The sequence below is a fragment of the Nesoenas mayeri genome, assembly GCF_963082525.1.
Source record: "Nesoenas mayeri genome assembly, chromosome: 18".
Taxonomy (NCBI): Eukaryota; Metazoa; Chordata; class Aves; order Columbiformes; family Columbidae; genus Nesoenas; species Nesoenas mayeri.
Genome location: NC_137566.1, coordinates 7,188,072 through 7,213,826, shown reverse-complemented (window position 1 = coordinate 7,213,826; position 25,755 = coordinate 7,188,072). Strand labels below are relative to the sequence as shown.

The window sequence follows — 25,755 nt, the reverse complement described above, 5'->3', positions numbered from 1 at the left end:
TGCTTGTCAGGCCAGGCACGACTGCAGTAGCAGCGATTTCAAAAGGCAGGAAGCATCCGCAGGAGCGGTCTGTAAAGAATCCGAGCCCGTGGAGTCGCTGGGTTGAACCTCCCGCTGCCTGCCGTGCCGATTCCCGTTTTTGGGGGTGTTTGGTAGTGCAGTCACATCATCCTTGGCAGCGGGCAGCTCCGAGCGCGCAGGGTTTCCCTGCCTGGGACGCTCGCTGGAGCAGCGATGCTGCAGACCCTTTGGCATTTTCTGTCTAGCTTCCTTCCCAGGGCCATATGCCAAGGTCCTGCAGATGAAAAAGAGGATGAGCCCAGAAACACCAGCCCACTTCCAGGCCCCGGGGAGAAAGGGCCAAAGATGTTGGGGAAGCCACAGGACAGAGGGACTGATCCCACTGAAAGGAGACCAACTATCCTACTGGTGGTTGGACCCGCAGAGCATTTTCCAAAGGTAAAATGGGATATCCAGGGGCCTGAGGAGGGGTTGGCGCACATGGCAGCGGAGCGTGGGGTCTGTGGGAGTCAGAGGTGTTGCAGATGGAGTGTGTGAGTAGATGGGGGTGTCTGTGCGTGTATTTGGGGAGGGGGGAGAGGAACAGGAGGAGGGAGCAGGGTCCAATGCATGTTCTTGCTGAAGGGACCCAGGGGGTGACTGTGAAGAGGTGATCTAACCTTTCAGACTTGATGTTCTAAGGCGGGGGGAAAAAAACACTGTGTAGGGGCAAAGGGGAACACGGGGGTCTCGAAGGTTCCTGGGCAACTTGTAAGAAGCGTGACTGAGGGGGCAGGGAATGATAATGCAGATTCATCGTGAGTCCTACCCTTGCACTTGGGACTGGCAAAGGGTCAAATAGATCCTAAAACATTCCGGAGTCAGTCTCTGGTAATTCGGCAAGCCTCTGGAAATGCTAGCCTTTTTTGAGCAAATGAGTAGTAACTGGCTGTATGATTTGAATGGCACAGCCCGGAGGAGAGGAAAGCCTGTACCTGGGGAGCGGGTGGCACAAGGGAGAGACTAAAACCTGCCTGAGGGTGGGAACTTCCCTGGGGGTGGGAGAGCGGGGAGGTGGTGGGTGCGCACAATTGGCGGAGAATAAATGGTGAAGCTTTGTCTGGGGGGAGGCGAACAAAAGCCGCTTAGTTTAGTGCCTGGGCTTCTAGCACAGCGCTGGCTGACTGCAATCAGTTCGTTTTTGATGGGGAGGGAACGCTGTCTGTCTCTCCTGAGGATGGTGCAGTTAAAACCAAGGGTGTGACACGGGATTAGGGGAGAAGGAGTTGGGCACAACCCCTGTGAGTGATGGGAGTTTGGGCTGGTACTGAAGGGCTGCAGCAGGGGCAGGGCTGCCTGACTTGCAGGGTACGGCGAATCAGGCATGGTTGTTGCTGTCGACTTTCTCGTTAAAATGGAGAACAGACAGGTTCAAATTGTAAAGGGGACGAATATCTTTGCTGCTGCCGTTTTGAATAGAAATGGGCAAAGTGACATTTTGCATCCTGGGGAGCAGAAGCCACTCCCTGCTTGAACCAGACTGGAAAATCTGCAGGGACTTTTGCCTTCATCTGTATCTTTAGCAGTTAGCGCTGTGCATCCTCTTCAAAGAGAGGAGTGTGTGCATTTTGAGAAGAGGAGGACTTCTGTGCACAGAGGTTGAAGAAGGACAGAGGCTCAGAACTGAAGGAGGTTGTGATGAAAACCTTGAAAAGCGTAGGACTGAAAATCTCTGGTGCCTTCCAGGGAACAATGGTCCCTCAGTCAGGGTGAGTCCGTCTGTTCACACCTGCAAATGAAGCTTTCTCTGAGAGCTGATACCAATCTCCTCTTTCCTGTGTGACCATGGGACATTTTGCTACATGGGAACCCTAAAATTGGCTAATGGAGAAATACCTAGAGGATAAAGGTGTGGTAAAATTGAGTTACTGCAGCTTAGGATGTAACTGCCCATCTGCTAGGAGGTTGTGACTGTGTAATTTTAGCCTGCCCTGATTGTAAAGTAAAACGCAGCATAAAGCTCCTCAGTTGAGGATTATGCAGATATGTTTTACCTTACAGTCCAGGCCGGCTAATACTGCATCCAGCCGTCGTGGCTTGGCTGGTGGACAGTAACTTGTTAAGCTGCAATGACTTGTTTGTGCTTGATCAGATATCTGTGTTCTAATTACCTGTCTGAAGGAGAAGTGTTGCAAAAAGTCTCCTACAGCCTTAGGGATAGATTATAAACCCATGTGAGCAACTGGTATTATTTGGTGTTTAAAGAAAATGCGGGGGACACACGGCTTTTGTTCTCTGCCACTGAATGTCTGACCTTGGGAGAAGTCTCTTGAGTGGTATGGCACTTTATGTTGTAAAAAAGCCTGTAACTACATATCTGCCGAAAACACACAAAATATCACGCACAGTATTTAGGTTACTATAAGGAATTTGCATATATCAATAAATTGCACATGAGTTAATTCCTAGACCTGGCTCTTCGATCTTCACATTGCACTTGGTGTGTTTCTGCTCCAACGCTGCCTTGACGGTAACGATTTCAACCAGAAGCTGTTTCTGCAAATATGGGAGAAAATACTGCTTGCAAAGGTGATGTGTTGGCCCCTGGGTGTGTTTACACAGGAAAGAGGTATGATCTGCCCCTGATGTCACCATCTGGACTTGTAACTTTGGATCTGTGTGTCGTCAGTGGGAAAGGTCACCTTTCCTGGTTGCCTTTGTGACAAATATCATGTAGTGATGTCTCCGGTCTCTGTCCTTCCCCTTGCACAGCCTTGGCTGGCTGCAGCTTTCCTCTGCTGGGGTCTCTTAAATGATTAACTTCCCTCCTTCGTACACTTTACACTCTGTGCTTTGTGAGAACCTTCTGTACTGTACAATTAATTATAAGCTCGTTTCTAGAAATTAAAAAATACCAAGTCAGCAGGACCTAGGGAAAACTTTGAGCAATAGGGGCTCTTTCTCCAGCCCATGGTGTACTTGCCGAGAAAGCTGTTTTGCCTGTGAAGGAAGATGTTAGTTATGTGGCTGTGCTGCTCACTGGCACTTGATATTTTTAGAGACTTTTTTTTTAGCAGAATAAATTCAAAATTAAACAGCATACTTTCCTGCTCCTTGTATGGCTGCATCCTCCCATCCTTTGGGAGGTACCTTCTGGAATGTAGTAAACCGGTGATGAAACAGATTCTTAGAAGAGTACAAATGACTTGGAAAGGTTAGCATTGGAATGGCGGAGTGTTGAAACTGGTAACTCGTGCAGCATTTGAATAAGAACCAAATCCTATTAATAAAATGGACAGTGAGTTTGCAGATTCGTTGATGGCAAGAAAAGAAAACCTCCTGTGGAAGGAAGATGGGCCCAGTTGGTGCTTCCTTCAGCAGAGGAGGGTGTTAGCTGGGCTTTGTCAGCAGAATTGGTGGATGGAAGAACCATCAGGGAGGAGTGACTTGAAAGGACTGACTGGAATTGGAGCTCCGTGCCCTGTCCTCGGTGTGATCATCAATAAGCAGTGCTAATGAGGGCTGGGGTGTCCATAGCTCGGTCTGAAGCCCTGGGGGCTACAGCCCACTGCTTGGGACCGGCTGCGTGTGCCCAGCCTTGGCTGGTGACCCTGTACTGGTTGTGTTCCAGCAGCTCTGGAGAGCTGTCTGGCTTTTGAGTACTTCCAGGATTACCCAGGGTTCTTTTAGGTGAAATCTAAGTACTTGTTAATGCCCCTTTAAGTTCTCTTTGTCATTATAACCAGAATTGCTGGTATAAACTTCATTCATAATCTGTATCTCCTTAGCTTGCTGTCCTGTAATTAACACCCTGCTTAAAATCAGCTTTCTTAACCTCATTACCTTTCTCCTTTCCTCTGACGTAGTTAGTAGGGCTTTTTTCCTAAAATGTGCAGATTTTGCCTTTTGTCTTTAGCTGCCAACTCTACAGAGTTTATTAGGAAAATCTGCATCATGTTGGCATAGCAACTGAGCTGCCAAGCGGCTAGAATAGTGATGCTTGGCAACTCGTGGGAAGGACTACGGGGGATCTTAAGGGCTCGGTGGGGCAAATCTGAGTTAAATTTGTTCCCTTGCTACCTGGAGCTGGGGGAGCTGCTCGTGGTGGCCAGGCTGCTGAAGGCATTTGATTTTGGCCAGCGGTGGGGCGCATCGGGGTGCTGGTTGCCGTGAGAATCGGCTCGGTGGGAAGGCTGGGCCGTGCTGTTGGTGTGCATGTGGTGAGCTGCTGCAGCTGATCTTTAAGAGGATCTGGAGCCCCTGAGAAGATCCAGTTTTCGTGCGGAGAGACGTCAGCGGGGAGTAGGTTAAGCCTGGTTAGGTAACGTGGCAGCAGTGCCGTGGTAGGTGAGGTGACGAGAGGGCTAGAGCGCCGCTGTAGGTCACGATTCTCAAGGGTACTGAGTTGCCGTGAGTCGTGATCTATTAAGCTTTTTTTTTAAAAAAAAAAATCCTCAAAATAAAGCTTCAGATTAAATATTCCCAAGTTGTGTGAATGACGTGCAGCTCCACAAACAGCTTGTTACAGACCTTGGCTTTTCTTTTAATCTAAAGAACAAAATACCACGGGAAGGATGTAAAGGCCCCTTGTGCATTAGGATGTGAGGAGAGGAGCGCTTATTGGACTTTGCACTGGCTGGGCAGTCTGTTTAAACAGAGCAAACACAAGAAAATGTTGCTGTGTCCGGCAGTGGGGAAAGCTGTTAGCTGGGCTGGCTTAAACCAGTTGAGCAAACACGCTGTGTTACTTCAAGTGCAGACAGGATTACAGTGTTATGGTTATTGGCTGTGGGCTTGTGCATCATCCTTATGTGATAGCTTCTCTTTGACAAACATCAAGACCAACTTTATTTTAAAATTCATGTTAGCAGTCAGTAATTCTGTACCAAGCAGTATTGTTACCTGCTACAGTTCTGTGGCATTCTCGCTGTAGATCTTAGTGTCATCCCATACATCAAACTCCACTAAATGCTCAGAAACCTGTAATTATTTCTTCATTAAATGATGCATGTGCCACACTCCCTCTTCAGCCTGGCTTGCTCTTGATGAAAACTCAGGAACTCGCTTACAAAGCGGTTAAATTGTAAATGGTAGAAACTGGAAAATGGTGTTCTGCCCTGGCCACTTCTCGTTATAGCACATATCCGACTGCGATGTTTAATTGTAGTTGGGAGAGGAGGAAGAAGTAGTAAGTGGTTGTAATTGCTGCGTGCATGCTTAGCTAGGAGGCTTTGAAGCAGCTGGGTCTGTCTTGAAGCCTGCCCTCGATTTTGGTGGTTTTCTGATTACCCGGCACAATGGCAGATATTCTCTACGGGCTTTATTGCTGCCTATATTGGTAACTCTGAGTGATGCAGAGCTCTTGGTATGCACGGGCTGCCTGCTCCGGCTGGCACAAGTGTTTTCGGGAGAACTTGCAACCGAAGCAAATCAACCTTATAAAAGTGGAATTTTGAGGCTTTTGCTAAAGCTGGGTATCCCAAATGTATGAAAGCAGTAAGTGGCAGGCATCCTGCTCTTACTCCATTCTAGAGGAATAATTTTGGGAAGAGGAAGACAGGGAAAGTCCTCCTGTGTTGTATGGTGGGAGAGGGTATGAGCAAGAGTGGTCCCTCCTGCCCTGCCCGTGTTAATCCCTGGAGGGGCGAGCGCAGGACCAGAAAGGACCGGTCGGATGTAAGGATTAGCAAGTGAGCGTCTTGAATGTTGGCCAAAGCCTCTTGAGGTTAACAGAGGCATCCGGTAAGAGTTAAATTGTGATGAGCGTGATGTAAGGTGGGAGAGCGCTGGTGTTGAGCAATGGGAGGCGGCTCAGCCTCCTCCCCAGCATGGGAGGGACTGTTCAGCCACCGCTTCCCTTTTTAGCAGAAGGGCAGGGCTTGCACAGCCAATCCCACCCCAGCCGGCTGCGCTCATCGGCATGTGTCATGAGACTTGCTGGCATTTCCTTTCCACTACGCACTGAAATTAGCTGACGGGAATCATTCAGTCTCGCTTCGCTTCCCGCTCAGAGCAGGGCAGGCTCAGAAAGATGCTCTGCCTCTGCCTGTATGTGCCGGTGCTCGGGGAGTCGCAGACCGAGTTTGAATACTTTGAGTCGAAGGGGCTGCCGGCCGAACTCAAATCTATCTTCCGACTCAGCCTCTTCATTCCTTCCCAGGAGTTTTCCACCTACCGCCAGTGGAAGCAGGTACGGCCCCGAGAGGGGGATGAAGGGAGTGAGGTGTTTAGGGGGGTCTCAGCACCCCGAGGGTCTGGTTGGAAGGGGAAAAGTTCATGACGGTTCTGTTGTCGTAGCTGGGTACAGCGTGGGCATGTTTCTCTTGCCCCTTGGCAGGGATTGCTGAAGCAGTGTGGATTGGAATGTTTTCTTTTTGTTTCTTCTGGTTTGAATTGGACAAGATCTTGATGCCTCTAAGATTGTTGGTTTGATTCAAGTTAAATAGAAAAAGGGGTTTTCCCAACTATAAATTGCTCCGCTTTAATTGGTCTGCTCAAATCCAGCGTTTCACATCCTCTTCCTTTTCCTCCTTCTTATACCTTTCCGCCTGCCCCGCTCCCACCGGGAGGTGTGTAAGGTACTGGCAGCCCCAGCTCATGCTGCTCTGGCGCCGGTGAGTGTGCCAGGGATGTGCCGCGAGCTGGGGAGCGGCTCAGCGCCCACGGAGCTTGTGCAAGAGCGTTTCCCTTCGCTGCAGCCGGGAGATGCGCTGGATCTGCGGAGCGCTGCGTCCGACCCCATCACAGAGCTTGCTTTCGCCTTGCTGCGGCTGCGCTGGTTTCATGACCAGGCTGTGAAGAACCCAGACAGCCAATTATTAACCAGGAAAGTTGGAAGGGCTTTTTATACCTTTGTACAGGCACGTGGATGAGGCATGTAGCTTTACGATGTGTAGGTCCCTAAACGTGCTGCAGGACAGCGAGTTATACAGGTGCCCATAGGAACACCTGCAGCCAGCGTAGCCGTTAATAAGCAGTTCTGTCTGTGGATTTCACACTTGCTGTTGAAGGCAGAGACCTGCAGGCAGATATTTGTTCGTATCTCTGGAGGAGCTGCCGGCAGCTTGGCTTTCTCACCCTCCACACGTGTGTTGTGGGCGGTCGACAGGCTTGCAGTGATTTTGCTGTGTGATGGTGGAGGCAGAAGGCTGGCGGAGCAAGGCGGCTTCCATAACCTGCTGTCTCTGATCGCTCAGTGCAATCTCTGCGGTTGTTAGGGATGAGAACAGGAGCAGTTGCCTCTGAATTCCTGGTGCCTGTCATCTGGCCGGGGGTTGCCAGCCCAGGGAAGCCCTGATTCAGCTGTTCAAGGCCAGTCTGCTGACAGGCGGGGGGGTGTCGGTCTATCTATAGCCTGCAGTTGAGTGTGGGGTCATATCTGAACTTTACAACAGTCATATGATAAATTGCAGGTTAAGAATACTGGGAACACCTCAAAGGTCAGGGAATCTGGGGCAGCACTTTCTTATTTAAGGCTCATAAAACGATTAGAAATAATCCTTATGGCATTAGGGCTTAAGTGACAGGGCTTGGAGAGGTGTGAGAGAAAATTTTAATAGTTAAGTATTTAGATGGCTTTGAAACAAAGGCCTGAGGCTTATGAAGGGCACTGGTGCTCATAGGCTGAGGAAATCTCACAATAAGCTTGGGTTTGCCTGTTACCTTTGAAACCTAAATATTGAGCAAAATATTGGTGAGGAAGGTTAGCCTGGTGTTTGATCTCAGCTCCGAGCTTCCTTACCAACCTGCCTGCTGTTCACATGAATGTTACAAGAATCAAAACACAAATATAGGTGATGCAGTAGACTGAATCACACCTCATTTAGTGGCACTCACTTATTCATGTCGAAAAAGACTTGGTAGGCTGTCAAAGACAAGTGACTGGGCGAGAAGGGGAATGGGGACTCCCTGAGCCGCATTCTTGCAGGCTGGAGATCACTTCTCCTGTCAACAAGTAGCCATGTGCCCTTAGATAGGACAGTCCGTCTGCTCCTGCTTCATGCTGGAGTGAGTTAATTAGTCATTTACCTTGTCCTAGATGTCTGGCACAGAGTCTGATCTTGATTTTTAGCTTTGTCCTACTAAGAACCTTTTCTTGTTCTATATGCATCTCATGGAAACTTGGGTAATTAAAGCACATAGCTCCAGGGTGCCTAAACCAGTTCATAGGGGTTTTTATCTTTGGCTGTGTCCATTAGAGTTGGACAGGCTTTTTCTGGTTGGAGTTAGTTATTGCCAGAGGGAGTTTACTTCTCTAAAGATCGTAGTAAGCATGAAATTCCTTCTCCCGTTCAGGTTTTTTTATTACCTGAAGTTTTGTAATTCACTTTTTATGGAAATCTGTTGCCTCATGAGGTTCAAGAACCTCAGCAAGGGCTGTGTAAGGTGTTAATCGAGATACAAGACTGAGATTAGACACACGATACTAGCAGAATATCCCTGATAAAAGCATGAGGAATTTCATCTGTGTAAGTAACTTCAGGAGGCAGTTGCCTGGAATCAGGTGACTGGACACTGATGCTTTGCTCAAATTTCTTTGAGGAATTATAATAATTCTGTCAGCTGCTTTCTGGAGGAAAACTCACGTAGGAAATGATGTTTGAATATGGTAGAAGGGGCAGATCTGTCTGAATGAACAAAAGAACTCACGGTTTTTCTTTGTTTTGTGAACAGAAAATTGTGAAGGCTGGAGATAAGGACCTGGATGGACAGCTGGATTTTGAGGAATTCGTTCACTATCTCCAAGATCATGAAAAGAAGCTGAGACTGGTCTTCAAGAGTCTGGATAAGAAGAATGATGGTAAACACCTTTCTCATGCTCATGAATAGACTACTGCATGCATCAGCTTGCAGTATGTACGCTTGAGCTCACTGGCTTGTCTTTGCAGGCCGTATTGATGCCCAGGAGATTGTACAGTCTCTTCGGGACCTGGGAGTCAAGATCTCTGAAGAGCAGGCTGAGAAAATACTGAAGAGGTGAGGATTCAGCTAATTCTTCCATTTTACTGTTGAGGGTCATAGAAGGAAGCATAGGGATGTGGAACCCATCTCCTTTCTGCCCTGTGCACACTTTCCAGACATTTCAGCTCCTCGCTTTTGCCTGTTTCTCTTCATTTTGCCTTTTTTTTTCCCGTGGACTGACACTGATGTTGTGATACATTATGGAGAGTTACTGTCAGAATCTCTTACCTTGCTGACCTGTTGTGGGGAATCGCTTGTCCCTGAGCTTTTTTGCATCCCTGTCTGATTGTCCTGCTTCCCTGAGCTTGCTGCATTGGAGACGGACTGTGCCGTTGCCCTTGGGAAATGCCGAGTGCTTTATGCGTGTGGCACTAACATGTTAACAACCACTTATTTGTGCTGTTTTTTCCTCTTTCTTTCCTCTGCTACCTTCCCTCTGTCTGTTTGCCTGTGTGTCAGAATAAGGACGGGACACTTCTGGGGTCCTGTCACCTAGTAAGTATTATTTTCCCTTCAGTGTCAGTGATGTTGGCCAGAGTTTGGTAGGAGGGGGTGCAAGAACTCCTGTGCTTTAGTTAAAGGGGAAAGAGAGTTGGGGGGAAAAAGGGAGCCCACTTCCACCTCTCTGCAGTCTTTGAATGGTTTCCCTAGCTTTGTCTTGTGTCTCTTTAGAAGTCTTTTAGTAGTTGCTTTGCAAAGCTTTCTTTGGTGTAGGCCTTGAATAATCAAAAGGAAGGGGAGGAGGAATTTGTCATCCAGTGGGAGTCTGTACTCATCTAATGATAGATCTTCTTTAGCATGGATAAAAATGGGACGATGACAATTGATTGGAATGAGTGGCGAGACTATCACCTGCTGCACCCCGTGGAGAACATTCCTGAAATCATCCTGTACTGGAAGCACTCTACGGTAAGCAATGATTCCTCTGCAACAGGTCGTCATCTTTCTCCAGCTTCTCAGTCAGAGTCCTGACCCCCAGGAGCTGCTATCGGCAGTCCCCATCTTTCTTTTCATGGTTCAATAGCTGCCTTGTAGCCCTAGACGCCCAATCGCTTCCTGTCCTTTTATCTTTTATCACTGGCACGGCTTCCGAAGCCTCTGGCACAGGTGATAACAACTGCACATTCTGCAAGAAGATGAGGGCGTTTGCCTGGCTTACACCTCTGAGAGCTCATAGCAGTGGCCAGTCCCTGCTGGTTCAGAACCTGTTAAGACTAGAAACCGATTTGACAGGCAGACCTCCTTCCTGGAGATATTTCTGTGCGTGTAAATAGCATGTAACGAGATTAAACTGGCTGCCAGCTTGGAAGGTTCCAGAGAGGTCCAGCTTTTTCGCCATGCAGCTGCTCGCAGTTGGTCATTTTGTTCCTTACTACGATCTGCAGTATTTTAATGAAGAGAGATGTTCAGCAGTCACCAGCTGCTTGGACAGAAGTCTCTGAATGTGAAGGTTCCCCTTTGATGTGCTATAGCAGTTAAACGCTGACCTGGAGTAAGCTTATCCCGTACTTCAACACTTTGAACTGATAAAGAACAATAAAACTTTGGCAAGATCACCAGCTGATGAAACATTTCTCGACACCTTATGCTTTTGCAGATCTTTGATGTAGGAGAGAATTTGACCGTCCCTGATGAGTTCACAGTGGAAGAGAGGCAGACGGGGATGTGGTGGAGACATCTGGTTGCAGGTGGAGGTGCAGGTGCCGTGTCCAGAACCTGTACAGCTCCATTGGACCGCTTGAAAGTGCTTATGCAGGTATGATGGAGCAGTTCCCATTTGTCTGAATTCCTGGGCAGATTCCTTTTCTACTCTTGGGTGCTTAGGAGGTGATCACGTCCATCAGCACAGTACGGTACTCTGGCCAGGATTAATTTCCTTGTGAATTTTGAAAGCATTTTGGATTATTTGAATGATCAAAGTCATGTTAAAAAAAGTTATTCTTCGTTGACTAGAAAAAAATACAGAGAATCTTGTGGGAGATAGACCTGTGAAAACTGTCAATAGAGAGCTTTGAGCACTGGAAAACTTGGGTTTTGGTGAAACAGGTTCAAGTCTTGTGTTCCCATGAGAGACCCGGAGGCCATGAGAGATGAAGTGGTTGTGATGGTCAGCTGGCAGAGCTCGTTCTCTGTATAAGTATTATCAGTGTTAGAAGAACTTGATTTTAGCCTGCTTTGTGACCATACCTGCTGGAGCCAGCTGAGGAGGTTATCCTGGGTAGCCGATCCTACACTGGGTATGGGAGCTGCCTGTTTAACCTTTTCTCCCATTCCAGAGGAACATATTGATTAGATTCATTAGTTAACACTAGACCGTGCGAAAAAAAAATTGCCTTCCTATTGTAGACGTTATCTGCAAGGGATTAAAGCCTTGGCAAATCTCTGGGTAAACAGAAAAGTGCCCTTTTGTCCCTGGATTACAGAAAAACGTAGCGCTGTCGTAATCAGGACTGGAACTAATCCAGGCTCGCTCTCTCTCCCAGGTTCATGCCTCCCGCAGTAACAACATGTGCATCATTGGCGGTTTTACTCAAATGATCCGAGAAGGTGGACCAAGGTCACTGTGGCGAGGGAATGGCATCAATGTGTTGAAGATTGCACCAGAATCTGCCATTAAGTTCATGGCCTATGAGCAGGTGGGTTGAAAGGCACAAATCCAGCTGCAGAAGGACAAGCTGAAAAAAAGAAGGTGGCTGAGATAAGTCAGCGAAGCTCAATGTCTGTTTTGGCTTCTACAGATCAAGCGGTTCATTGGTACTGACCAGGAGATGCTGAGGATCCATGAGCGGCTGGTGGCTGGTTCTCTGGCCGGGGCCATTGCACAGAGCAGCATCTACCCGATGGAGGTGAGGCGGGCGGCTGACACCGGGCCAAGAGGGGTCATGGCGAGGTGCTGAGTTGGGAAAATGTGGGTGGAACACAAGATCTATGATAGCTTAATTAATGAGTTCTCAGAGATGATATCGGGTAATACAGCTTGCATGATACTTGCTGTAGTCCTGACCGTCATGCTGATAAGAGTGATGCTGTCTGTACATTTTTCTCATGTTGATTCTTCTGGAGGCGTTCATGGTGTTTATTCTTGTTTTCTAGGTTCTGAAAACACGAATGGCTCTAAGGAAGACAGGACAATATTCAGGCATGTTGGATTGTGCCAAAAACATCCTTTCGAAGGAAGGAATTGCCGCGTTCTACAAAGGCTACATCCCGAACATGCTGGGCATCATTCCATATGCTGGTATTGACCTGGCAGTCTATGAGGTATGAAGCCTTTAACCTTGTGTAGGGCTGTGCTGCTTGTGTAGCTTTGTCCCTGCCAGGCACATCAGTTACTACAGGAGTTTAAACAACTTTTCAAAGCTTTCCCCATCAGCCTTAAGGGCCACAGATAGACTTGTAGTCAAAGTGACCTTAAAGATCATCCAGTAGTGATTTTCCTTTTCTAGTCAACATGATGCATGGTCCTTTGGTTCTTTTTTTAATGAGAAAACTGCAGCAGAAAATGAAAGAAGGGCTTTACCCCAGGCACTACAGTATCTCAAAACATGTGAGAGGCCTGGTGCTTCTGGCTGAAATTGTACATACCTTTCTGGGCCTTTAGATCGTTTTATGTAATATGATATTACTTTGATTGCCTCTTCACTGCTGACATCTGCCTTGTTCCTTCCAGACACTAAAAAATACCTGGTTGCAACGCTACGCTGTCAACAGCGCTGACCCCGGAGTCTTTGTCCTGCTGGCTTGTGGCACCATCTCCAGTACCTGTGGACAGCTCGCCAGTTACCCGCTGGCTCTCGTGAGGACACGCATGCAGGCCCAAGGTGAGAGGAGCTGGGGACGGTGGGAGCTCCTGTCACGGTCTCTGTGTGGGGTGAAGGTCCTCTGGTGTAAACATTGCGACAACAGCCTCAACTGGCCCGTGCAGCTGGGCAGCAAGTCATTTGCCGTGCTGGAAGCGGCCAGTGGACTTCGTGCTGCCCTTTGCATCTGGGGCCAAACGCCTCCAGGACACAGGTTCTGTTTTGCTCAGATCAGGAGTTTTGGGCTAAGGGTGTCTGGAGAAAATGGCTGCGACATGCAGTACAACTGTGGCTTACTGAGAAGTTAGATGGTGTCCCCTGTGGAGGACCTTTGCTCTGTGAACATCCACGGGAAGCACGTGAATCAGAGCTGCTCTGTGAGACAGGTGTTACCCTGAAGTGTTTTCACTATGTAGGCTGCGTGATTTATTGTGGCTTCCTCTATTGCAGCTTCAGTGGAAGGTGCTCCTGAAGTGACGATGAGGGGACTGTTCAAACACATTCTGAAGACAGAGGGAGCGTTTGGTCTTTACCGAGGTCTGGCGCCGAACTTCATGAAGGTGATTCCAGCCGTGAGCATCAGCTACGTGGTTTATGAAAACCTGAAGATGACTCTGGGCGTGCAGTCACGGTGACCACGAGATGCCGAGGACTTTGAACTCTGAAATCTTGGGGTGCGATCCCAAGACGTATAACCATCTCTCATTCTGTGAATGTGTTGACACTAAGCTGACTAAGCAAAGCTGTGAAATCTCAGATAGTTTGTGAGTCAGTAAGGGGGAGGGGAGGATCTGGCATCCTTTGCCATCTTGCTACTCAGCGGTCCACATAGACCATCACGTGGTCCTTTCTGTTGGGCCTTTTGGGCAACCAGGAGGTGAACTCTTGGGAGAATCTTAAGGTGCAAGTTGTTGAGATCAGTTCCCAGCAGTACGGCAGAGTAGCAAAGATTTGGGTGACAGGTCTGCTTTCAGCGTATTGCGCGTACGGAGCTGTTTGCCCGCAGATGAGCACCTTCTGACTTGCTGAAAGAGCTTCTTTTTCCATTCAGAGAGCTTCTTTTTCCATTCAGTTGTTCAACTTCCTACCTGTTGTTTAAATTTGTACAAACCTTGTGTAGGAGCTGCTGCCACACTGGGCTTGTCATGATGTTTACATATATTCCTTTGGGTAGGAGACATTCATGTTCCGCTTCCAAGACTTGACATGAAGTGTAACTTTGAACTATACTGGTTTTGAGGGCTGGTGGACAGTGGTTTATCCAGTCAGGCTGAAGGTTACTTAGGCCAGCCTGATGAAGAATTAGGATTATTTATTTTTTTTATAGGTTTAAGTGTGTCTCATAAATCGACTAACAAGATGCACTTACTAACAGAAGCAGCAGCCGCGAGCCTGCATGCCTGTATCCTTTGCATGCCGGGTTTGGCTTGTCTTACGCTCAGCAGGGGCTTGGGAAGGGGAAGGCAGGAGTGCCCTGGGTGGCCTGGCACCTCGATGCATGGCTTTAGTGAACAACAGACAATATTTCACAGCTCCTGTGCAGTTGTGCTCCCAGCACAACACGAGAGCCCGTGTGCAGCGCTGCATGGAACCTCTGAATTCCATTCTGCCTGGTGCCGAGGACAGCTGGTGGCCCTTTTCCAAGCCCCGTGCCTACGCTGCTATCTATCTCTTTAGACCTCTTTGTAGATTGACGTTCGGGTTTGCATTTGCGGGATGGAGTCCCCAGGTCAGGAGTACGTCTGCTGTGGGAAGGGGGGTGAGGAGAGGGGCTGGTTGGCACTGGGAGAGGTGAGCTTTCGGTCCTGAAGACGTGCTTGCTTTTCTTTCCAAGGGTGCTTTTCACAAGGCTAAGGGAAAGAGATGGCTTTAAAATTTCTCTGACTGTGTTACGGGCTACTTTAGTTGATAGGATCTGGCTTCTGAGGCCTGGGAGATCCTCACCGAACTTTTCATTTTGGGCAAAATGGACCAGCGTTGCATTCCACTGTTTTACTGCTTAAAGCATATTTATTTTGTATTTATTTGAACAGAGTTATGTCAGACTATTTTTATAGACTTGTTTAAATATTGTTACTGTGCTTGTGTTTCTCCTGTTCTCAAAAGTTCTCTATTTGTTCTCTCACATCACACAGCTGAGCCGTGGGGAGGGATGCGAGAGCCGCTTGCCTGCCTTCCCCTGGGGCTTGAGCTGCCTTTCCCGTGTCTGGGGTTGTTGCTGGAAAACCTCAGCCTAGAGAAATTCTGTAGCAAGAAGCCATAGGAGAGAAGGGAGCTGGTGAGGAAGCAGGACCTTGGGAGGAGGGGAGAGGGCGCGCTGTGAGGCTCGCTTTGTTTTGGCATTGCCTCTGTGCGCGGTGAAAGGGTTTTGGGTGGACGGCTGAAGTTGGGAAGTAGAAGGTGTGTGTATGTTGGGTGTCACAGCGGCTAATTGAGGGAGATTGTAAGGTAAGGGGGAGGGGAGAAATCTCAGGGACTAAAGACAACACAAGTTTCCAGAGAGATGGAAGGAGAATTGCACTTGGACACAAGCTGCTGTCGTTGTGCTTTGAGGCCGAAGCAGCAGCCACTGCTGCGGAGCCGGTTGCTCTTCACAGGCACTGTGAAGCGTGTGAGAAATTGGAAAAGGATTTGCCTGCTCTCAGCAGCTGCTTTTTTATGACAGAATTGGGTGGTTCATGGAGAATCTTCCAGGCGAGGCTCTGCCTTGACCACCCCGTGCTGTCAGTACTTACCACGTGGAAATCTCACCGATCTGAATTAGCGATATGATTTTTTTCCACCCCCCCTTCTTGAGACCTGTTGTAAATTCTGCAGTGGCTCCTTCCTACCAGTGTGGCCTAGTGAGAATACGAATATCAGAATGCAAAAATCAATGCAAAATGACAACCATCTTTGTAGCTGTAACCACAAATTGTTATAATGCAAATCTAACTTGGATTCTTCATGTAGGGAACAGTCTGCTAATAAAGGTCTGTCAAAGAGAAACCACGTGTTCACATCTGTTTCTTGATATGGTTTATTGATGGTGTTGGTGGCCAGACGCTTCCTGGGATGGTTCTCACCAAGGATGCTGACACTGGGAAGGATTCTCCCTATGAGGACTTGGGAGAACAGAATTCTTCTTAAAGGCAAAACCAGCAAACTGGAGCTCCAGGGTGATGCTGGTGGTGATGGGTCGGGGATGCCCAGGCACTGCTGACCTGTCTGAGTGCTGCTGGACTTCACTCATCTCTGCAGTGCCCGTAACTGTGCAGAGAAGTGAGTTTCCCAGAAGAGCTGAAAATTCTGCAGTCCAAAAGCCTTCTGCGTGATTCTTTCTTAAATAAAACCCCAAACAGGAACTATCTTTGTAAGTCATTCAGGAACCATCACTGGTAGGGCAAGCGGCCTCTGATTTGGGTAACAAAGCTTGCTGCAGGGGCCAGCCTGGGTTTGTTGGTTCCCTACGTCTCTGACTGTAATTCAGGGCTTTTATTCAGCTATAAATCTACTGGTAAAGTCTGGGTCCCTGTAATCTGAGCTGCTGGCGGTGTCAGCTTTGGCCAGCTGAGACGCTTATCACACTCGAGGCCGTTGATGTCCCATCTCCTGCCCTTTAACCACCTCGCTCCTGGGGGTGGGGGTTTCGTTTCCTCTCACAAGCTGATAAGATGTGTGTGAAGCAAGGGCTGGCCGAGTACCCTGAGGCTGGGGGGGAATCTGCTTTCCTTGACCTTGTAAAATTCACGTTCGCTGCAGGAAAAATGCGACGCTGCCCAGTAACCGGTGCTGTACGGGGACAGAGCACCCGGGCGCTGCGGAGGGAGGAGCGGGGCTCCTCCTCGCCCTGTTCCCTCCAGCTTTTCTCCTTTTCTTCCTTTTTAAGGAAGAGAGTTATTTTCAGCGCTTAATTACTAGGTTAGAGCTGAGCCTGAATTAGTCTCCAGACACGCAGCAAAAGCTGTCTCTCTATAAACTCCCCCCACTTTCACAAAGCCGGAGTGACAGCTCTTCCCTCCCTTGGGGCTGGAGTGCGATAAGGGGTGTGCGAGGTGCAAACCTTGCTGTGGGTGAACATTATTGGGGTGTTCTTGCCCGGCCCCAAGGGTTTGGGTTGGAACATCTGCCACTGCTGGCAGCCAAGCTGCTGTCATGATAACTGGGCAGTTGCTTCTATCTTAGAACCCTCGCCCTCTCAGACTGAACGGGTAAAAAGAAGTTTCTGGCCCTCTATATAATCCAGTTACTCATCAAATGCTTGGCACGCTCATTTAAAACAGTTAATGATTGCCCTCTTCTGGTTAGCCTTCATTACTGCTTTATTTAAGCCTTGCTTTTTCAGCAGAGCTCTCCTGAGCTCGGTGTGGCCAAGTCGGTGCTGAGAAACCTTCCATGTGTCACCTCGTCCCGACCCTTTGCAGCCCCCAGCCGAACCGCACACGGGTGCGCTGGAGCTTCTGCTTCTGGTCTCTTTGGAGCCCCAGCTCTCCGGCATCTCAGCAACAAAACGCACCGAGTTTGAGCAAGACGTTTATTGCCAAACATGGCCTTGGTTGCCCGTGCTCCCGAGCTGGAGTGTCCCCGGAGCAGGTGATGCTGTGACCGCAGCCACCACCTCTGTGTCTGCGCTGTTTCCTTGTTCCATTTCTTTCACTTGACACAGCTCCTTCCAAAACAACAAGAAGGGGCATAAGTGGAACTGCCAGTGCACCAGCAGGAGGGAATTTGCTGAACAAACGAGTGTTTTTCTTTTCCTTTTTATCTCATTATAAGCCTCAGAGGGTCTGGAGAAGCTCCGGGTTCCTCTGCCCTGCTCACAGATGCTGCTGGTGACAATTTCCACAGCTGAGCTGCGAAGGGGAAAGCCGGAGCCAAGCTGGGGGTCGGGAGGTGTGCTCTGAACGAAGGGTGCGTTAAAACCCTTTGAGAAATGAGTAAAAAGCTCATGCTACCCAGGCCCTCAGCCCTAGTGCGGTTTAGGCTCTCAGGCTGACGCAGGGTGAGTCTCAGCTCTGGTGCTTTGTTCACATCCATCTCGTTCAGCCTGATGACAAAGGTCCCCAAAATGTCTTTCGTTTGTCTAATCAGCTTCATTTTCTCCTCAGACTCCTTGTCCTGCCTTTTGGCCGGGCACTAAACCCCCCTCTGCCAACAGCAACTGCACCAGAGCTTGTCAGAACAAACAAGGCTGGCTCACTCCACTCATTTTCTCTAAACTTCATTCATTTTGCCCAAATTTGAACAGGACCTAGAGGCCTCTGCTCCGCCCTCGGTCAGCACCTGCCTGCTGTTAACTTGGGGCAGCTGTGCTCTGCCTCCAGGTGCTGCCCATTGCCTGACGGGGAGAGGAGACCTGTCCCTGTCCCACTGCAAGGGGTTCAGTGTGTGCCGTGTCCCTCTGGGGGCACGTCTAAAAGCAGCAAGTTGGGGCTGTGGGGTGTCAGGGATATTAGGGGTCCAGTCCAGCGGCTCGGAGTGGGGTTTTGGGCACCTCGGAGCCTCCTGATGAACAGATGGACGGGACAAGGTAAGATATTTTTCACCTTCACTTTGCAAAAGGGAGCCCGGTCAAACTGGTGTGGAGACTGGGTCGTTTGCAGGATAAAATGTCCTAAATCAGGTGGCAGAGGGCAGGGCTGGGTTTGGTCACTGTTTATATGGAAAACCTCAAAGAAGCAGCCTCTGTTTTTGTGGGAGTGGATGTGTCGCCTCTTTCCTGATGTTCCATGGAGGTGGGAGCTCAGGGCTGGACCCCAGCCCCAAAGGAGCCTCTGTGCTGGGGTGGGAGGGGAACCTGTGTGAGCTTCCTGACCCCCACTGATGGACAGAAAAGCCAATATCGATCTCAAAACAGCCCAATATCGATCTCACCAGAGCTGAGACTCACCCTGCGTCACCCTGCTTTTTAGGAGTTTAAATGCTGGTGGTGTCAACAGAAGCGTGGCTCTGCAGTGCCCTTCCTGCCTCTGCTTGGGGGCAAAGTGAGGAATTTCAGCACAAAATAAGGAAAATCTCTCTCCAAGCCCCTGGTTTGCTGGCAGGAGCTACAGCTGGGGGTCTCTGCGCCCCTGTTGACCTCCTGTCGCGCACCCGTGAGCACCCACGTACCGTTTTCCACGGCGCGTACACGATGTGCTCCCCGCTCAGCCCCAGCCGCTCGGCCTGATGCTCGAACTCCCCCCGGCGCTCTGTGCTCACCGTCAGGTTTCGGGCTGCAAAAGGTGAAGCATTTGCTGGGTGTTAAATATGAACCGGTGGCCTGGGCACGGCCCTTTGTGTCACATCCCAGCCCTCGGTGCCTCCCTTACCCACGCTCCCACCAGCACTTGCTGGGTTCTCACCCTTGCAGTGAATAAACCCAACATTTTGTGACCCTCTCCCCAGTTAGCTCAGGTCCTGTCTGCTCTAAGGGCTTGCACGAGAGTCCGATACACCTGGGACATCAGGAGGGACTGAGTCTGGGTATGGAGGTGTTTTTCTACACGTGTCTCTGAACTCTCTTAAGCAACTGCTTTGCAGCTTGGCAGGGCAATGGGAAACCTTATCAAGCTCTAAAATGCTGCTTAATGGGGCTGTGGGCAGATCTGATCAGCTTTGCCTGTGCGGGTACTGCAAAGCAACGTACTCTGCCCTGGCAATTGAGTACTGAAATATCATGGTTGGCTTGAAAATGTTGAGATTTTACAATGATATTGGTGCTTCTTGTTATTGGAATATTTTTGGTGTAAGCGGGTTTTGTTTTTAACTCAATCTTCCCGCTCTGCCAAGAGATTTGGGTTTTAATGGGATTTGTAAGTAATCCTGTAACCCCTGGAGCAGTGGTCTCAGGACAATCACTGACTGTTGGCAAAGCCAAGTTGCTGTGTGGTTGTAGCTGGTAATTTTATGTGTGTGTTTTGGTGTCCTGTGATAGCTTTAAGTTACTGTAGGATGGAGTTGACATACCATAGAGATACAGTCCCAAATACGTCCTTTCCATCTGCAGTTGGTATTGGATGAGTAAAAGGTCTTCAGAGCTGAGGTTCATCAGTGACCCCACGGTTTGATGGGTCTTGGCTTTGAGAGAACAGAGATGGGGTTGGGAACAGCCACGATATCCAGGTTCTCAGCAATAAACCGCAGCCCTGGTACGAGCAATGCCTGTAGCCCTGGGATCTGAATCAGTGCGACTTGTTTGGCTCTGGGTTTATTTGAGCTGTGTGTTTTAAATGTGGGTCTGGAGTGCGAAGGATCTGATGCCACCCATCTCCCACCCCACCGCTGTGATGCGCTGGATGTTGTGTCTCACTGGTGCTTGGGGTACGAGCAGTTCTGCCCAACCTCACAGCTTGGGGGGCTGTGAAAATGGGGAGAAACTGTCCCCAACCTGCAACAACGCTGACTTGGCTGGGTCAGTGCAAATTGTCGCTCTGGCGTTTGTAATTCCCACCCCAAATGTCTCAACCCCATTCCTCAGCGAGGAGGAAACAATCTCAAAGCTGAAACCTTCTATAATACTTCCTTCCCGTCCTTGAGGGACTCTGAAATGACTTTACAAATGAGGAGATCTCCTTCCTCATAGTGGGAGCAGGTTTGCCCTCAGCTCGGCGCTGCATCTCGGTTGGGCTGTCCCCAGGAGCGGGACTGACCCTGGGTGTCCCCAGCCCTGAGGAGCTGTTGGGATCCACTGAGGCTCCAAACAGACACAGCAACCCAGGAATAAGTTGCGTCAGATGATGTAAAACATTAACACGGGTGTTTTGTGTGTCTCAGCCCATCCAAAACCCAGCCTGGGTGGTGACCCTGGCGGCTGTGCCAGCTGCTCACCGTGCTTCACCAGCGTGGTGCCACCAGCAGTGACTTCGAAGTAGGTGGAGTTGTTGGTGAGACACTGGTCCCCCCTGGAGAGACAGAGGGAGAGGGGTGATGGGGAAAGGACAGCGGGGACCCCCCCATGGCGGGAAAGGACCAGCAAAGCCCCAGACCCGGCACTTCATGGGGCATGAGCTCCTAGTGTGGGGTGGGAACTGGCTGTGCCGGCTCCTCCGCAGGGTTATCTGCTCTCGCTGGCAAAATCAGCCTTTTCTCCCCTGCATGTCTCTGACCTCCACCTGCAGCTCCTCCTCTCATCCCTCCTTGGCTGCGGGGATCTTTGGTGCTAAGGTGTTTTCCACCCCAAAGTAACTGAAGTTGCAAAGAGCTCCCTGTGTTGGCCCAGAAAAAATTAATCCCATTAAAGTCTGACCCATGGGAGAAAGAAACAGCTTTTGGTGCCTGGCAGGGTTAGCACAGGGACCTCTGGAGAGGTCTTCTCCTCTGGAGAGGTCTTCTCTTTGCCCGTGTTCTGCATCCTCTACATGTGCAGGGGTTGGTGTCTGCGAGACCCCTGCAAAATGTGCCTAAACCTGGAGGCTTGTTGGACTAAATGAATAAGAGAAAGGGTGAAGAATAGATGGGATGAGAGAACCTTTATGGAGAAAGCAGGAGGGACTCTTTCCTTGAGAAAACCCGTCTCAAACGGCTCCTGTGTCGTGTTGAAATGGCTGGGGAGCTTGCAGCGTGCGGGAGATGGGTTGGGACAGAGGGACCCGAGGGTCACGTCTTACACAGCGACGCGCTGGGTGACGAGCAGCTCCCGCTGGCCGGCGCGGGGCTCCACGTGCAGGTGGCCGTGGTCGATGAGCAGCATCTCCAGGAGGTGCTGGGGGAGCTGTGCGGCCCCGGCCACGTACAACCACGTCCCCAGGAGCTGTGGGGAGAGACAGGCAGGGGTGGGAGCTTTGGAGAAGAGGTTTACACCCTACCGGGGCAAAATTCATTTTGACCTCTGTGCTCTGCTAGTTCTCCCTCTGGCGCTGCACCGCCAGCGACAAAACGCAACCCGTGCAAACGCACAGATGGGGAAAAAATAAATGAATAGCTGAACGCGAGGATTGGGAAATAGTGCTGGTGGTGGCTGCGGTGTCTGTGTGGCGGGGTCGGGACAGCCCTGGCTGCTGCGGGGGATTTGCACCAAAAATGACCCAGCCAGCCCCCCTTGTTTTGATGCCGCGTTTGGGTCTTGTGGGGGAAGCACGAGAAAACTGGGTAATTCGTGGTGTTTTGGAAAGTGAACGTTTCCTGTTTGTTGCAGGTGTTTTGCTGAGGGTGCCTTGGCAGACGAGTGGGGGGACAAGCGATGAGTTTTCCCCCTTCCCCAGGGGACAGGGAGGTTTATCAGAGCACCCCCAAGCTCGCTGCAGGAGTGGGGATCCCCTCAGGGCTTGGGCTCTCCTACCTTTGATGCCGTGGTGTTGTTTGGGTGCGGGTCTCCGTGCGGGAAGGCGGCTGCGGGCAGCAGGGCGGTGAGGATGAGGATGGTGACAACTGCGGCCATGGTCACCTGAAGGCGAGGAGCGCGCGAACCTCGGGACAGACGGACGCGTTCCCTTGGCTGTTCACTTTTGCAGCGCTGCGGGGGGACGGGACGTGCCTGGGGCTGCTGGGCGGTGACGCAACCAGCACCCTTTGGGGACGTTGCCCAGAGAGGAGCCACGTGCCCCGCACTGAGCTTGGCGCTTACCCCGGCTGTCAGTGACCAATGTTGATGGCCACGGGCTGTCGGCGTGGCTGGGGGTGGTGAGGGTGATACACTTGATGTGTTTAAAATCTGCCCTAAATTTGCCTGTTTTGCTCCCTGTGAGCAGCCACTGTAGTTCCCTCTTGTTCTTCACCTTGGGTGAAGCCCATGGGGCTTCAAGTAGCCACATTCTTCCTGGGCAGGAAAGGGTTTTTCCCCTTTCTAGCCAAAACACGCCACAAAAATGGGGCTGAATGGGCCCCAGGAGGTCACTCCCATTCTACTGGATGTGTCCCCTGCAGTGGTTCCCCTGACCCCCCCATCCTGCTGCTGTCCCCGTGCAGCTGGGCAGGGCAGGGCCAGTTTTGCTGGCTTTAATTTGCTTTGCCTTTTCCTCTCTGGTAGCGGAGCCTCCTGAGTCCCTTGGTCTGGCCCTGGGTGGTGGTTGTTCCCGTCTTCTCCCCTTTCCCCTACTCAGAGACACCCAGGAAAGCCGCAATGTCACCCCGTGTCACCCTGCTCCCCACTGTGGCTCCTGCATGAGCCCCTGGCACAGGCTTGTGGGATTTCATTTGAAAAATTGAGAGCGAGATGTCTGGGGGCTAAAAGCACCTTGTCTGGTTTGGTTCATGGTGGAGGAGACCCGGGGGGTCGCCAGGTTTGTGTGTCTCCCTGTGGGGTCAGGGCTGACAAATGGTGCTCGTGTCCCAACACCCCGTGGCAGGAGGGGACCCGGTGGGGTGTCTGCAGTGTCCTGTGCCACCGCGGAGCTGGCAGGAGAGCTCAGCACCCCCATGCCCACTGCCAGGGGGGTTTCCAGGGCTTTTCATGCAGGTTCAGAGATGCGGCATCACGGTCAGGGCAGGTGAGGGGGTCCTACTCGCGTTCCTGGTGAAGATGTAGCAGGTGATGGTGCCACGAGCTTTATTTTGCATCCAGGCAACAACAGAGAAACCGTGTGTTTCATCCAGGAGGAAGAAGTGAAACCTGGGTAGAAAGTCCTGAGGCTGAGCCAAGCCCGGTCAGGGCCAGCACGTGTGAATGTCCTCGCGTGGGGCTGGAGGAGGATGAGGATGGAGCGGCTGATCCAGCCCACTGTGGTCACTCCAGGTGTGGCTCTGTGTCACCTTCACCCGTCTTCTCCCAGGGCACGGGACAGGCGACCTGCGGGAGCAGGGACAGTGGCCATCAGTGCCCCATTGCCCCCAAACCGCCCCAAGAGCTGGGAACAACCAGGGAGGGGAGGGACTGATCTGACATCCCCCCCAGGGCCCCCGTCCCCACCATGAGCTGGCCCGGGCTGGGGTTTGCCCGCCCTGGGGAGGGGTTCGGACCTTTTCGGATGTGAAGAAGATCTCGTCATCGGTGAAGCCCAGACAGTGCAGCTGGGCTCTGAACTCCTCCAGGTGCTCCTTGCTCACGTTGGGTGTCCGTGCTGCCGGAGAACCGGGTGGTAAAAGGAGAAGGGGAGGGAAAAAATGGCAGTTTCGGGGGTGCTGTGCTCCTTGGTGGTGTGAATGGGGAGTTTGCTGCCTGCTCACCCCCATCTTTCCCCTCTCTATGGGTGGAAAAGGAGCTTTTTGCCCCACCTGTGAATGCTGCGGATGCCCATGCGCATTGATGTGACATGTCCCACAGACCTGGGACAGCATCCACTTACCAGAGAGGCTCAGACCCGGGAAGCCACTGTTGAGGTGGTTCAGGATCAGCAGGTCCTTGTCAGGTTGAATCACTTTGGCCGTAGATATCACATTGTTTTCAACTGGAAGGCACAAGGTCCCCTGTTGGTGAGTGTCACCCCATGCCGAGGCTCAGCCCTGGCAGAGCTGTATACTGGGGACTCATCCCAGTGGGGACCAACCTGGTCCCACAGCACTGCCATATCCATTGCATAGGCTGGAAGAATTTACCCACCCCCATGTCCAGACATGCTTTTAGGTGTAAAATAGCCTTGTGGTGGAGGCTCTGGGTGCCAAATACCAGGGGACAGAAACAGGCAGGTTTCCCCATCCCAGCCCTGTACTGGGGCTTTACCGTGTGCCAGAGTGGAGTTTTCCGAGAAAACGTGGATCTTGCTGGTGTTCCTCACCACGCACGTCTCGTTCCTGTGGGGCAGGGAGGTCAGATGGGGCAAACACCCCCCCAAACTGCCCCAACCAGACCCGAGAGATTCAGAACTCCAGCTGGGCTGCAGAACTTCAATAAATTTGGCATAGATACTCTTCAGCCCCAAATTTGTGGAGGTGTCTCAGCCCAGAGGACGGAAATGCCCCCAGGGATATGGGGTTGCTGGGCGAGGGGTGACTCCCCATGCTTACATTCTCATGATTTCGGTGACATTGAGCTCGTCCTTGTGGCTGCCGGGATAGAAGGAAAAAACTGCGTGTTTCAACGCCTTCATCTCCGCCAGGTGAGGCGGGTACCGGGAGGAACCCATGATGTAGACCCAGTGTCCCAGGAGCTGTGGAGAGGAGGGGAGCAGGGAAGAGTTGGGGGGCTGTTCTGGCTTCGCCCATGGGGACCGCACAAGGAAAAGCAAAAGCTTTGCCCCTCTGTCCCATGGCCACGAGCACCCCTGGGAAGTGACAGATATGGGCTGGGTGAGGGGCTCTTGGTTTTGTCCCCTCCCCACTATGGCGATGCTCCAACTCCTGGGGTGGGCAGCATGTTTCTGCGGTCGCGTCCATCCTGCCCTGTGCCCGGCTCTCATCACTTTCCTCCCATTTAACATCCCCAAGGGACCAAATCCTGTTTATGCAGTGAGGGGTTTTGTGCATGGAGACTAGTGACCTGGGTCCCCATCACCTGAAGGACTTTAAGCAGAGCAGCCAAGCATTGAGGATGGTTCTTCCCAGAAGAAGAACCATGGGGAGGTGGAAGCAGGAGCCCAAAAAAGGACCTGCTCCTGAATCTATAGGTGCAGAGCTGCAAGGCTTCACTCTGTCCCTATGCTCCTGTGCAGCAGCCTTGAGTTTTTTTAGGAAAACAAGCATGGGCAGGCAGTGAGATGATGAACGTTGAGCTGCTGTTTGGGTTCAAAACCCCTTCCTGGACCCACAACTGCCTGATAGGGAAGGAGAGGACAGGGCTTACCCCAGGGATGGTGGTGTTGTCGAAGGTGACCGGGACGAGCGGGGCGCAGGTGGGGGGCTCGGCGGCGAGGGCGAGCGGCAGCGCCAGGAGGAGGGCGAGGGGGGGCAGCATCGCTGGGGCAGCACAGGGAAGGCTCCTGCTCTGGAGCTCATCCCAGTCCCTTATATACGGCCGCCTGCAAAGCCGGACGTCCCCAGCCCCCCATGTGCTTGTTTGGCTGTGGGGCTGTTTGCTCAGGCATGAAGCAATACCAGGTGGGGGAAATTAAACTTGTAAAAGCTTGGATTTCTCCAGCAGAAAAGAGGAGGAAAAGAAAATAAATATACCAAACAACCCCCCAAAAAAACCCCAGGAAAACCCCCATGTTTCATCACTGAGGCT

General features: G+C 51.0%; 3 protein-coding genes across 4 annotated transcripts; 1 reads left to right on the top strand and 2 right to left on the bottom strand.

The window, feature by feature from the left end:
• Positions 1 to 8,764: 8,764 nt before the first annotated feature.
• Positions 8,765 to 13,886, top strand: SLC25A25 (solute carrier family 25 member 25). Of its 2 annotated transcripts, XM_080355894.1 has the most exons (9): positions 8,765 to 8,800; positions 8,889 to 8,976; positions 9,759 to 9,870; positions 10,559 to 10,717; positions 11,445 to 11,597; positions 11,700 to 11,807; positions 12,055 to 12,222; positions 12,632 to 12,782; positions 13,212 to 13,886. In XM_080355894.1, the coding sequence occupies exons 3-9, from the start codon at positions 9,760 to 9,762 to the stop codon at positions 13,394 to 13,396; spliced, it is 1,035 nt and encodes a 344-aa protein (XP_080212020.1). In that variant the 5' UTR covers positions 8,765 to 8,800; positions 8,889 to 8,976; position 9,759; the 3' UTR covers positions 13,397 to 13,886. The 2 variants fall into 2 exon arrangements, with proteins under 2 accessions (XP_080212020.1, XP_080212021.1); XM_080355895.1 differs by lacking the exon at positions 8,765 to 8,800 and having other exon boundaries at positions 8,931 to 8,976; positions 9,748 to 9,870.
• Positions 13,887 to 17,274: 3,388 nt separating this feature from the next.
• Positions 17,275 to 22,098, bottom strand: LOC308047535 (uncharacterized protein; the record flags this gene model as incomplete). Its single annotated transcript, XM_080356105.1, has 6 exons — positions 17,275 to 17,409; positions 18,852 to 18,955; positions 19,689 to 19,799; positions 20,550 to 20,623; positions 21,329 to 21,471; positions 22,000 to 22,098. The coding sequence occupies 6 exons, from the start codon at positions 22,096 to 22,098 to the stop codon at positions 17,275 to 17,277; spliced, it is 666 nt and encodes a 221-aa protein (XP_080212231.1).
• Positions 22,099 to 23,382: 1,284 nt separating this feature from the next.
• Positions 23,383 to 25,485, bottom strand: LOC308047327 (alpha-1-acid glycoprotein-like; the record flags this gene model as incomplete). Its single annotated transcript, XM_080355742.1, has 6 exons — positions 23,383 to 23,445; positions 23,616 to 23,716; positions 23,942 to 24,043; positions 24,316 to 24,386; positions 24,600 to 24,742; positions 25,375 to 25,485. 6 exons carry the CDS (start codon positions 25,483 to 25,485, stop codon positions 23,383 to 23,385), a joined length of 591 nt encoding a protein of 196 aa, XP_080211868.1.
• Between the last annotated feature and the right edge of the window lie 270 nt (positions 25,486 to 25,755).

Bases quoted from the DNA above. Each gene is read 5' to 3' on its own strand.
- SLC25A25 (XM_080355894.1), top strand. From the start codon at position 9,760: ATGGATAAAAATGGGACGATGACAATTGATTGGAATGAGTGGCGAGAC. The intron at 9,871-10,558 runs GTAAGCAATGAT...ATGCTTTTGCAG, and splicing joins TGTACTGGAAGCACTCTACG to ATCTTTGATGTAGGAGAGAA. The intron at 12,223-12,631 runs GTATGAAGCCTT...TGTTCCTTCCAG, and splicing joins TTGACCTGGCAGTCTATGAG to ACACTAAAAAATACCTGGTT.